General features: G+C 40.8%; 2 protein-coding genes across 2 annotated transcripts; both read right to left on the bottom strand.

The window, feature by feature from the left end:
* Positions 1-884: 884 nt before the first annotated feature.
* Positions 885-3,518, bottom strand: EAE97_004079 (uncharacterized protein; the record flags this gene model as incomplete). Its single annotated transcript, XM_038874591.1, has 4 exons — positions 885-2,192; positions 2,256-2,399; positions 2,483-2,914; positions 2,997-3,518. 4 exons carry the CDS (start codon positions 3,516-3,518, stop codon positions 885-887), a joined length of 2,406 nt encoding a protein of 801 aa, XP_038734035.1.
* Positions 3,519-8,250: 4,732 nt separating this feature from the next.
* Positions 8,251-10,389, bottom strand: EAE97_004078 (uncharacterized protein; the record flags this gene model as incomplete). Its single annotated transcript, XM_038874590.1, has 2 exons — positions 8,251-10,116; positions 10,168-10,389. The coding sequence occupies 2 exons, from the start codon at positions 10,387-10,389 to the stop codon at positions 8,251-8,253; spliced, it is 2,088 nt and encodes a 695-aa protein (XP_038734034.1).
* Between the last annotated feature and the right edge of the window lie 2,390 nt (positions 10,390-12,779).

The following is a 12,779-nucleotide window of genomic DNA, read 5'->3' as shown; positions in this document are numbered from 1 at the left end:
GAATTTCAAATTTACAGCTCGAAGAGGTTCTTTACATTGCTGTGCGTCATATCCTAGCAAAACTTGTGCTCCGCGATGAGGCTGGATTCTGATATGGATCATCAGCGTAAAGAATGCTTGAAATGTCTCACCCCTTACCTCCGTCTTACGATAGTTAGAGTTAGATTTCTAGCCAAATACTCGGCCTGATGAGAATAGACTTTAGTTTCGTCTACATTGTGGCTGTTGCTTGTTTTTTGACCACTCACCTCTTCGGTTGTATATTTTTTACGTCGCACGTGTATTTTTAATGACATGAGATTATGCTCTCCTATTTTTTGGTCTTTTCAGCATCCATTCAATAAAGGTGTTGTGTCGTCTATCGGCAGATCATCCGTCTTGCGTCAATCTTGCATATTCGGTTAACGGAGCACGTTTTTAAATAGGCAAAATGAGCTCGGATATGCAGCCGTGAGAAATTTTCAAGCTCAATGGCATCTCATAACGTTTCGTTATGGTTACTCGGCTTAAGTAGCCATCGGGATAGAATATCTAAGTTCATTTACATGGACCGAATGGATATCGTAGTTTCTTTAAATTGCAAATCTATGTACACGAATCGATTGAACATTAGATGGGAACTCGAGTGAGCCTGCCAAGCAGCAAATGGAAAAGTTTTCTAGAATGAATCGAAGGAGCTCTTATTGGGGTGGTATCCGTGTCTAGCCTTCATCCTCGTTTCCTTCTTCATGATTCGGACAGGAATGTCATCCAGAATTTCACCTCTCATTACAATTGGAACGTCAAGTTTCAACTCCAGACAAGGAGCGGAGCGTTCCGGAAATGAAGCCTACCGAGCAACAGTTTTTTCTCCATTCCAGGCTTGGAATTAGCATTCTTTTTCTCTAAATCTCTTCTTGCGTGTACGGTGGTGCGTCTTCACCCAAATCTCTCGCGATCTTTCTTTTCTTTCTCGTACTCATTGTAATCATCCCAATTCCATGCATTCCTCCATAATCTAAACTGTTCACTAGATCTTTAGCGAATTTCATCCAGTGTCCCAACAACTCAATCCATCCTCTTTTCCCTCCATCGTAGAGCCTGGTCAAATATCTGATTCTCGCAAAGTATCGTTGTGTCAATTTATATTGTGTATCATCCCATACCCGACGACCACTTGCAAAAGCACAAGCTAGATCTAGCAGTCCTGCGCAAGTTATCGCATACGATGATAACCCTGGATTCTGATGAATTCCTGAAATGGTTTCTTGGCAACTTTCAACGTCTCCTGAGATGAATTCGATACGAGCTTGCGATATCACGTTGATTTCTCTTTGGTCCTCAGTATCAATCAGGGGAGTGAGTTGATCAGGGACCAAGATATACATCAATGCCATTTCTAAATGATTCAATATAGTACTGAGACGAATGGCCGGATGGGAAAGTTCTATCTGCCATTCCAATTTGACTTTATGTACGAGTGCTCGCATTGCCCGATTGAATCTTAGAAGGTCAATTCGCCGGTCTGCTGAAATAGTATGATTTAACTCGTCGATGCGTAACTGATTTTGCATCAGGCTAATATGCTTCTCTGTCGCCTTCATTAAAATTTTAAACATTCGTACTCTGTTGTTTTTGTCTTTTAGGTTGTTAATTTCGTTGTTCTCGGTCATCATAACACACTCGTTAATGCTCTGTCGTTGCACAGTTGAATCTAACCAAAAGGCTGCGCCATACTCTGCAGTTTTTATCAATTTGTTCCCAATTTGCAAGATGTGTTTTTCTTCTGGTGTACAATTCACTGATTCCTTGAGCCGCTTCATATCATCTACGAATGGTTTGGATTCGTTTTTTAATGGCGAGAAATTCACTCGCCCTGTAATATCATTTCTACCCCATACATATTCATCTTCGACTTTGATTCCGACACTAGATCTCATAGTCCGATAGTACAATATCTTATGACCATATGGCCGGACTGCATGCTCCCAAAATGACATAGACTGTACATCTTCATAAACAGTCACTGGGATAGGGTGTAAGTATTTATAATTTGGAGGCTGTGGATCCCCGTCGAGTTGAGGGTTTTCGATAGAGGATGTATAGGTAAGAATCATCTCCATCGTTGGCCAAGGTGTGACTAGCCAATAGCCCAAAGGACGATTTTTCCATATCGTACCATTGAGCATTGTTTCTATGTATCCTCCGTTGGTCTGATTACAAGTCAGAATTTACTCCACAGTTCTTTAACTTGATTATTGGGTAATCCAACCCACGGCATTTTCATACGAGTATCCAAGCTCGGCCAAAGCTTCTTCTTCGAAATATGGTTCGATTGAGGCAGGCGGGTTCATCATTTTAACCTCTCGACTGGGGTAATTTTTAACCATTTCTATGGCGTGAATTAATTCATGCACTATCTATAATTTTTAGCGGTTACTATAAGGCATTACAAACTTGTTATGATACCAGAATGCACGAGGGGTTTGGAAAATCAACTTACTACAACGGCTATTCGCCACGATATTGCATATCGTTCGGCATGGTTCAAATATTTATCTACAATCAATGGAGTGATAAAATCAACGTTCAGCATGAGTACGATATTATAGCGTGGGGTTTCTCTATCATCTTCTGGATTCCGCTTATTCCAGCGAATGTCTGCGAAGGCAATCGTGTTCTGATCAGGATACATGTTCTCGTCGGCGTCCCCGCCAATCTCCCCTGTGTATGGATTTTTACCTGGTTCAAAGAACGAGAACAAAATGTCATATTTGTCCAAGAGGGCATCACCTAATGTTTTATCACGGGCTTTTCTAGCATCTTCAGTGCTATGAGCTGGATGTCGAGGAGAAAAATATTGGAGATCGGGCACGTCAAGTAGGTTTCTTTCGGGTGGTATGGGTTTGCGAGGGGCAAGAAGTAAAGCATCAAACTGTCATCAAAGTCAATGCTGACTCTAATCCAATAAGTATACGAAAATATTCATCGCATATCAAGAATCAAGAATAGCTCACCCAAGGTAACATATGACTCGACAACAAATACTGATTTGCAATCGTTAAACTCGGCCGCAAGGCTTCCCACACACGTTCGTTCCCCGAAGTCCAACTTCCATACATTTCACCTTCTTCGTCTCCACTTTGTCCCCAGTCATCGATAGTAATCGCCTCTTTTCTTCCAAACATTCTACCTGTACTGTCCCATTGTGTCCTTCGCAGTAAAGCGAGGATAGGTACATCGGACAATGTAGATGCAGCCATTTGGCGTTCACTTATTGCATCGAGATTGATCAATTCGCGGGTGGTGAAAGAGTGAAGACGATTTCTTTGATCTGTCTCAATCGTGTCCCAGTCGCGTCTTTGGTCGGATGGAGTTCTGGATGTTGGGTTGGTGGAAAAAGAGGGGAAGGGGGGGATCAGAGTCGGGCGCGGAGTCAGATCACTGTGTCCGTCTGCAAAGTCGTAGTAGCGAAGAGCGAAGAAGGATCGTTTTGGTGGGGGATCGGAGTGCATTTTGGAACCTGTGGTGGAGGACATTTTGCACTGATATTGGATATTCGAGAATTTCAGTAGAGTGATAAATTGACTTGTTCAGAGACATGCAACTTGAGATAATGCTTTACTACTGTCATGCTGCATGATTGGATTTTCTTTGTTGCCTTTGTTTGGACCCTGGCATTTGTTGCCGTTTCTTGTTAGGGGCTTTGAGCAGTCGCTTCACTGAGGACATGGGGTTTTTCTTTGTTTTATCCGTTTCTTTCAAACATTCAGCAGAAACCATTGCATTCGCCAATTCAGGTGCTCTGAATAGATGCACGGCTACGTTCGTGATGATGAGAAAGTTCATCAACTTTTAAGATGTCTGTATGAATTGTAGTACAGAGAATACTGTCTTTGTGGATAATTTTTATGAAACAATTTATGGGAATGAATTGAACAACATTTTTAAGACATCTATTCAGTTCATGGTGAATAACATGGCTGATTATTTAAGGAAGATGATAGCATCTCATCTCGACACTGTCAACTTTTGACCGGATGCGTTGGAGAAAGCAAATGCGCCAAAGTTGAGAATCGATGTGAACTACACGAGCGCTTCCGATATCGTTCAAGACATTCATCCCAGCATATTAGAATTAAAATCCAAGGGTTATGGTTGGTCTCGTTACTTGCTGGCTGAGGTGATTGATGCCGAATATCAAAACTCGTCGATACAGCGAAAGGTAGTTCACATTGCTGGATAATGATGACAATAGTAAGGTATTTGTCGTTAAGAGACAGCGAGAGTATATTGACGGAGCCACGATAGTTATTCGAATAATCGATAGCGTAAGCTTCCTGGATACCGTAGTCTTCCACTGCTATCTGAAAAAAGCCAAATTTCGACCCCCTCGTCTGCCTCTTTGACGTCGTACTCATAGTGGCTCGCACCTTAAGTGATCGTCACAATGGGAATTTTATCTTTGAAGGATCAATTGATGGGATATTGAGTGTTTAAATATGACTTGACTCTCTCACACGCCTAGTGGGCCGGACCCGAAATGTGGTTCTAAATCAAAAATGGTGAAGGATGGAAAATGTTCGTTGAAGAAAATAGGAGTCAGCGGATTGCTATATAAGGCTCATCAAAGATTCTGTGCTTAGCTCAAGATCTGAATACCAGAACAACAATTTGAACTCTCAGGAATGTGTTCTTATTCCCAAATCATTTGTCTACGTGGAAGAGCATTTGCAACTACACGGTGTACGAAGACCCTCTATAAGTTTTTGATTCATTGGACTCCTGTCAAGCTACAACAAGAATAGTTCTTCAGGTCCTAACCCCGGTGATATTACCCGCTGTCATGAAGGGGTTTTCATCGCAGCTGAATTTAAATGACCGCCAAACGAAATCAAAAAGATTAACAACAAATACACACAAGTCACAACTGATAAGAGCTTCATCTACTCTAGTGAAACGAATAACCAAGAGACTTTCACTTCTATTTTTGCCTTCCAAAAGATGATACACTCCTTCTTGCCTCTGTCTGGACTTCCTACTTTGCCGGTACGGGAATGGAAAGTGGGCAAAAGTCTGATGATTGATATAGGGATAAATTGAAAGGATAGCTACCCGAGGAGGGTGCTCAGTGAAGGCTTACCAATCATTGATTGACTTGCTATATTTTCGAAGCTCGAGATCAATTTCATACTTGTGAACTTTATTTGCTGGAGGTGAATTTTTTCAAGTGCTTGAATACGTTAGTGGGATATATAGAATGAGGAATACTTGAGGAGTGTATCACACATCACGACTGACATTGTGATCACCAGTCTTCAGGGGCTGACTCTTGCTGAAATCAAGAGGAATGGCGGAATGATGAGGTATAGATAGCTCAAGAATCTGATTATTAGATGTGAAATAGAAGTGTTCCTAGAGTTTGTGGATAAGAAGGAGAACTGAAGACGATTGCGAAGATGACAACGAAGCAAAATAAATGCGAAAATGACGGAGGAAAATGACGGTTATGACTTCTGATAAGTGTGCTCTACCTTCTCGATATTTCGATATTAACTCAAGAGACATCAGTATAGATGCGATATAAAGACATTTGGAGCGATTATGGTATCCCAACCCTCAAAAAGTTGATCTAGTAAACTGTTTCTGGGACTGAAGAAGAAAATGAAAGGCAGCATCTAGATGTCTTGACAAGAATGGGATTTGAAGTTTACACAGGAAAATAAGAAAGTGAGAGTGCTTGTCTATGCTTGGAAATGCTGGAGCTACGGAAAGATTGTAAGGGCGTACCTGGTATTTACTTAAGGTGTACCTGAGGCTAATGGTAACGAGAGTATTTCTAGAATCAGGATATTATGATTCACTCTCACTCTCACTCTCACTCTCACTCTCACGCTTCTTTCTCGACATACAAAAGTCGCTAAGATCTTTGGTCTTCAAGGGGAAAGAAACAGACATACCAGGAAACGTTCATACAGACCGAGAACATGGGTAGACGTCGATAATTCGACTAGAAGTGACTCTCATCAACGGGAATCGATTTTTGGTAGGTAGAATATGGTATATGGTAGAGCAAGGTAATTAAGGTTTGGGCAGTATTACAAATTCTCTGTGTTTGCCGCCTGATAGATATGAGATGGGATCTGATATTAACAATATTAGAATCCTCGAGAAGTAATAGTGAAGGTATTTAACTATACTTCAACAACAAAAATCTAGATCTGCTGTCAAGCGCAAAATTGTGTTTTTTTTCACTCCAGAAAATGAAAGCTACTATAGCTTGGTGAATATCTTTGCGGACTATCTCAGCAGATCGGACTAAGACTTTCGGCTCAGATTGATTCTTACTCATAGCCTCCCATTCCAACGATGAAACTTTGATAATGCATCAAAATCTAGAACATATGATATTTATAGACTAGAACGAAAAAAATCTAGCCGAGTAACCAGAGATATACTATATTCGTACAATGTCGCCCTAATCTATTTTCAGATACCGGCTTCTCCTCCTCCTCCTCCTCTCTTCCTCCTGCTTCTCTAACCTTTTCTCCTTTTCTCTTCTTCACAACACCTATATGAACCCTTCCAACTCCAACCTTCACACCCTAACCCATAAGCACCCATGAAACTTACATGTCGGTATGATATGTGCGATGAGAGAATATCCACATTAAAATTCCCTGTCTTTTCGGTATCCTCCTTTGAGGATCAAAGTATATATATATTCATTGAGATGAAAAATGGGTATGAGAAGAATGAAGATGAATGATAAAAAGACCTAGAAGAAATGACGACGAAAAACGTGATGAAATTTTAGAGGGAATGACGGCATTTATGGATGATGATAGTGACAGTGAGAGAAGTATATATCTCAGAACGACACTGCAACTACTGAGGAAAGATATATATTTCAAATCACCCAACACAATGTGCAGAACTGAACGAGCTCGAAGTACGACAGACTTGAGGTTCGCTTCGAGGAAGCTACAGTTTTTACTCCTGCGCTAGTTCTATGGTCGGGTTCAAAGATTGTATACTGAGTTGAATGTTAAGTGTTGGAGATTTATATACAGACACTATTGGAAAGAAGTCAGAGGGGTAGAGATGTATAGGGAGTGGGGTATTATTCACCTCTCTCTCTCCTTCCAGGTTTTCATTCGCTTAAAACTTTTTGGGCCGTGCAATACCAATATACTGTACCTATCTATCGATAATCTATATAAGCTTCCGAATCTGTTTGACTACTAAGAATATGCCATAATGACGAGCACAAAAGATGAACCGATATGGTGGCTAGGGACTCAAACTGTTATCGCCCTGTGAATCTTTTCGATTGAACCTAGGCGATGAATTTCACGGAGCGTTGACATACTTGCGTAGATTTGATTTGGAATGAGTCCGCCGAGAAATTACCACAGTGAGTTAATGAAACTACTGTGGCGAGACGACATATAGATGAAATGATCACAAAAAAAGAAGAGAGAGAGAAACATGATAGAGATTCTCGAACATGAGACTTCACAGTAACAATAACAACAGCAACAATACTAACCAACGATATTCATAAGATTACCCCATCATCATCTTTCTCTCCCCCCCAAACACACTACCTCGAAAATAACCGCGATACCCCGCTCCATCTCCAACTCCAACACCAAAAGCAAAGCAAAATTGCTCACTCCTAATTGTTTCATCGTCAACTCAAGATCCGCAGTATCTATATCACGAATTAGAAATCCATAGTAAATTGGCTGTTTATACAGAAATCGGAAGAAAAAAGAGGAGGATAGGAGATTAAGAGAAACAGTGAATCGACAAATCTCCTACTGTTCCGCTACTTCGCTCTCTTCATCACATCTCATGCCGTCTACTCCACGCCACTATACTCCATGTCAACTTCTCATGTTTCGTCTTTAATCTCTATTTTTCCAGTTTCTTTTATATAGAGAGTCCAAGGGACATGCTCTAAACATTCCATGAAACAAATCACCAGACTTTTTTTGCAAGTTGTTTCAGGAGAGCTTGCTGCCTCCAGCATCCTTGAAAGTTTTGACATGCAGGATTGTGGGTTAGGGAAAGTATGGAAGTAGATGGAAGAAGGGATGGGAGAGAGGATCAAATTGATTGAGTGAAGAAAATGAAGAAAACGAACTGATAAGGATCAAGCAATGGAAAATTTAGAAACAATATGACAACGACGATAAAACAAGTTACAACAGTACTCTCTCAGTGCTTTTTGAATTTAATATTATGAAATATCTCACTTCCACATCACGACTTCATCTTATAAAACTCCGGCGCATACTCCACCAACCATCCCCTCTCAATTTTACTCAAATCCCTAATATAAACTTTTCCACCCACCTCCACCACCTCACTGAAAACAACCCATTCACACTTCCGGTTGAACATCAAACTACTTGGATGTGCATGAAGTATCGTTCCTCCTCCCACATTTCTAAACGTTCCATCTGGTTGCATTTTTGCGGCATGTGCGAAATATCCCGTCGTGAGACATCTACGTATTTGTTCGCTTTTATCCGGGCCTCCTACTGAGAGCATATTTGGGTTTGACGACGACGAAAGAGTTTCATCGACCGAGATGCCGAAACGTTCGAGGTAGCGTTTCAATTGAGCGCGAATACTGATTGCTTTTGAGAGGGCTTTGAAATTGAGATAATTGTCGTGGGCGAATCTGGGTTGTTTCTTGCCTTTGGTGATGAATGATTGGTAGATATTGAGTAGCGTGATGTGATCACCTTCCTCAACGGCGAATTTCCGTTTGGCAGTTTCCATGGCTTTTTTCTCGTCGTAATCATTGTAGAAGATGTTACCTCCTACGGATGTCATAGCAGCTATTGTGAGCAATTCGGAAAGACAATCAAAAGAACTGGCTGAGAGAAGAGTTTTTGCCATCATAGGTTCAACGGCTAACTCAGCCATACGTGTGCCAAGGGGTTTGGTAAGTTTGGCATAAGTATCTAGTGCTCCAAGGGAATAGAGAAGTTCGAGGGCACGAATGATAAGTTCGGCTGGTGGGGAAGTGAGGAATGGGAAACGAACTATATTGTCGATGCCAAGAGCTTTGAGTTGGAGTATTATGGGTGCAAGATTCGACCGTTGGATTTCGGGAACAGTTGCTTCTTCAAGGGCCTGGAAGTTTGATTCTGTGTAGAGACGAAAGCATTTTCCAGGTTTAGTACGACCTGCTCGACCTGACCTTTGGGTTGCGGATGCTTTGGATATTGGAGTTGCTGTTAAAGTTTCGATGCCGGTTATTGGATTATAAGCTCGAAGTTTTACAAAACCACAATCTACAACGTAGATGATACCATCAATTGTAACGGATGCTTCTGCAATGTTGGTGGAAAATATAACCTTTCTAGTATTCTCTTGAGCTGGTTCAAAAACAAACATTTGTTGTTCGGTAGAAAGTCCTGCATAAAGAGGAAGTGGCATAACAGCTTGTGATCTTGGATGTAAACTTAATGCACGCTCCGATATTGCTTGTATAGCTTTATCTATCTCTTCTCTTCCTGTCAAGAAAACCAAGATATCTCCATCTGGTTCCTTGGTGTGTACATCAAATACTGTATCAATAGCTTTTTCCAGATAATCTTCAGCTGGATTCTCTAGGTAGAGAATATCAACAGGAAACATTCTACCTTCCAAACTAATAATTTGTCCAATTTTCCCGTCCCTTGTTGGGCCACTTGCTGAAGCGCTACCTTGAGCAATTAAATCATCCAGAGTAATCGCATCATCAACCTTAGGTTTCGTTTCCGCATCATCATTCGAGAAAAAATTTAAAAAATCTTCAGCTTGAAGAGTAGCACTACTAATAATGATTCTCAAGTCATTCGAGCGTTTCTTCAGAATCTTTTTGAGAACCCCCAACAGGATATCAGTACTTAAAGATCTCTCATGAGCTTCATCGACCATAATGACCGAATAACGTGATAATAAAGGATCAACCAAAGCTTCTCTTAAAAGAAGTCCATCGGTCAAGAATTTAATCTTGGTAGCTGCTGATGTAACATCTTCAAATCGAATTGAATAACCAACTTCTTTACCTACTTCACATCCTACTTCTTCCGCAACTCGAATTGCTACTGTTGTTGCTGCTACTCGACGAGGCTATGATTGTGGATTAGTTTGGGATTATCGAGGGGCTGAAGAATGTCTTACTTGAGTAACAGCAATTTGTTTTCCATCTTCACACCATCCTGCCCGTTCAAGAAATTGAGGTATCTGAGTAGTTTTTCCTGAACCTGTATGTCCAACTACAATAGTAACAGGGTAAGTCTCGATAAGATACAAGAGACTTTCGCGATGTTGAGCTATTGGTAGTAAAGAGGAAGGTTTATGAAGAGCAGGAATGAATGTAGAAGACAAATCAAAGTCGGCCATATTGATTTCATATGCCTATACTGTTTTTTGTTAACATCATACCTATCTAGATGAACAATTTCGTGCCCGGTAGAAGTGATACAAGGGTGAGGAGGAACTGAGGGAGAGATGGTTGGATGGGTGGGAGAATATGCGTATAATTTTGTAGTCACGAGTTTTTTGTTTTTTTTTGGAAAGCCAAGGCGGTGAGATATCCATTCATGCCTTGTCTAGCTTATTCAGAATTAAGGCATGAATCATGGAGAATGGGAATGGCCCCCTCCCTTTTCCCCCCAGTCCGGCCATCAAACACAGCTAAGAAACGGGCTCGGCATGAGACGATACCAGGACGCTGTGGAACATTCCAATTCCATTCCATTCCCAATTCTACTCAATTTTACTGACGGCTTGCAATATTTCTATGGAATCCGTCGATTTCTGAGGTTATATTATGGTACCTACCTATCAATGGTTGCTATTGATCGCGCCGGCAATGATTGACATCTCGAGCCCCTATTGAAGAAGGATTCTCTCAGCTTGTACACCCACGTACCTAGGCACTCGAGTAGGCATATCTTATATTTCAATCTTTCCTTTCCCTTCCTTTCCTCTCCAGTCGAGTCTCATTTTGAATACTTCGTACCTCCAAATACCTCAAGCATCAATCAGATCATTTACATCTGCTGCGCATTCAATTGAGTTTCTTAAATACGCACACCAACATGTTTAATTCGATCAATATATTTCAGGATCAATCTCATCATTCTCTATAAATTAATCGAGTGAATTGTTAGGATCATTTAATCTCGCTATCTTTATTATCAAACCAAACCATGGGACGGAACTTGGGAATTGGAAGCCACTTCTGCCACCGCGGCACCGATTAAACCCATGTTCCATAAGCCCATGCCTATCATTTGTGTTTCTGGTCCACTATTGGTCTTCTGTACCGTTGTGGATCTCATGTGCAGGATGTGTGGGTGCGGTTTTTGAATCGGTCTGGCTCGTGCTTGTGCTTTGTGCATCGGTATCGATGTTAGCTGATGGAGAAAAGTTGGAAAAGTGTCTGGAGTTTGTAAATCTTAATTTTAAGAGAGGGAGGGACAGAAAGAATGGAAGAATCTATTGGATCTGAGGATCATGATAGGAGGTGGCCATTATCAAGGATATCGCAATTCTCTCATGGTCAGATACTGTAATACTGTACAGTCCCATGAGATTCGCCATTCGCAAACCTTTTTTTTGATGGACTGGATGTGGATGTGGATGCCAGTATCAATCAATTATTGGCATCAAAGTACGAACGAAGTACGAGATACGAAGGAGGGGAATTTGTCAATATCCGAAGAGACAATACATAACGGTAAAGTACCACGAATACAGCACGAGGTTCATTTACCACAACGTTTGGGGCACTGCATTTATTTATACATCCCTTGAAGATCCATGAAGAAGCTGTTGAAGGATGAATCGAGTAAGTCATCATGCGATGTAAGCTTCCTCAATTTCCAAAGGAAAACTATGCTCATTTTCAAGGTCCGGATTTCAAACCCATTCAGAACTGATAGGAGTCTTCGGTGACATTTTGAGAATCCTAATTATATATTACAAGAATGGCTTCCATTGACAACCATGACAGGTGATTGCGCCTCTTTTATTGACGGGGTCCTTGATTTTTCTCGTTTTTGAATACAATTCAATCATCGGGATCTAAGGTTTCAAACTGGAGATATTCCGTGGAGAAGAAGGCGTGTCAGAAGATGTTATTTTGTATAGCTGAATATACGTACAAGAAACGATTATATCAAATATTCAGCAATGATTGAAGATATGTTACAGGTATGTATGAATGATGTTGTATTCGTACCATACCTACCTAGGCACCTATAGTATCATCTCAGGTAGAGATTGTACAGGATGTAAGTAGGTATGTACAGTCAATCGTAATACACCTGGTAAGTAGGACAACATTAATGTTTTCGGTACAGAGTAGAGGCAGGGAGGGACGGAGAGAAAGAGAAGCGACAGTGACATTCTAATCAATCCATCTTTCACTGCCACCACCTCTTTCACCTCTTTCTTAACTCTTCCAAGTTACATCTAATGTCCTCAACTTCATCAAATAGTATTTTCACTCACTCATCCACTCACTCATTGAAATTAGTGATTGCGTACCCTGTCCACATCTCAATGTTTAACTTTTTTAGATTCAACGTGGACCTTCTAAAAGGGTTTCAAGAGAGTTAAGACATCTGATTGAAATCGGGAATATTTCACAATTCTATTGATAGAAATAATCATAAGTTTTTTCGGGTAACGATGGTCTAGTCTAGATAGTCTACGGAGTTAAGAGAGAATAGGAGTAATAGTAGTGTATCTTCGGTGTATTGTTGTGTTGTGTTGTGATGGTG

The sequence above is a fragment of the Botrytis byssoidea genome, assembly GCF_014898295.1.
Source record: "Botrytis byssoidea strain MUCL 94 chromosome Unknown BBYS_007, whole genome shotgun sequence".
NCBI lineage: Eukaryota > Fungi > Ascomycota > Leotiomycetes > Helotiales > Sclerotiniaceae > Botrytis > Botrytis byssoidea.
Note: the sequence above shows the minus strand (reverse complement) of the source record. Positions and strands in the feature narration are given on the sequence as shown.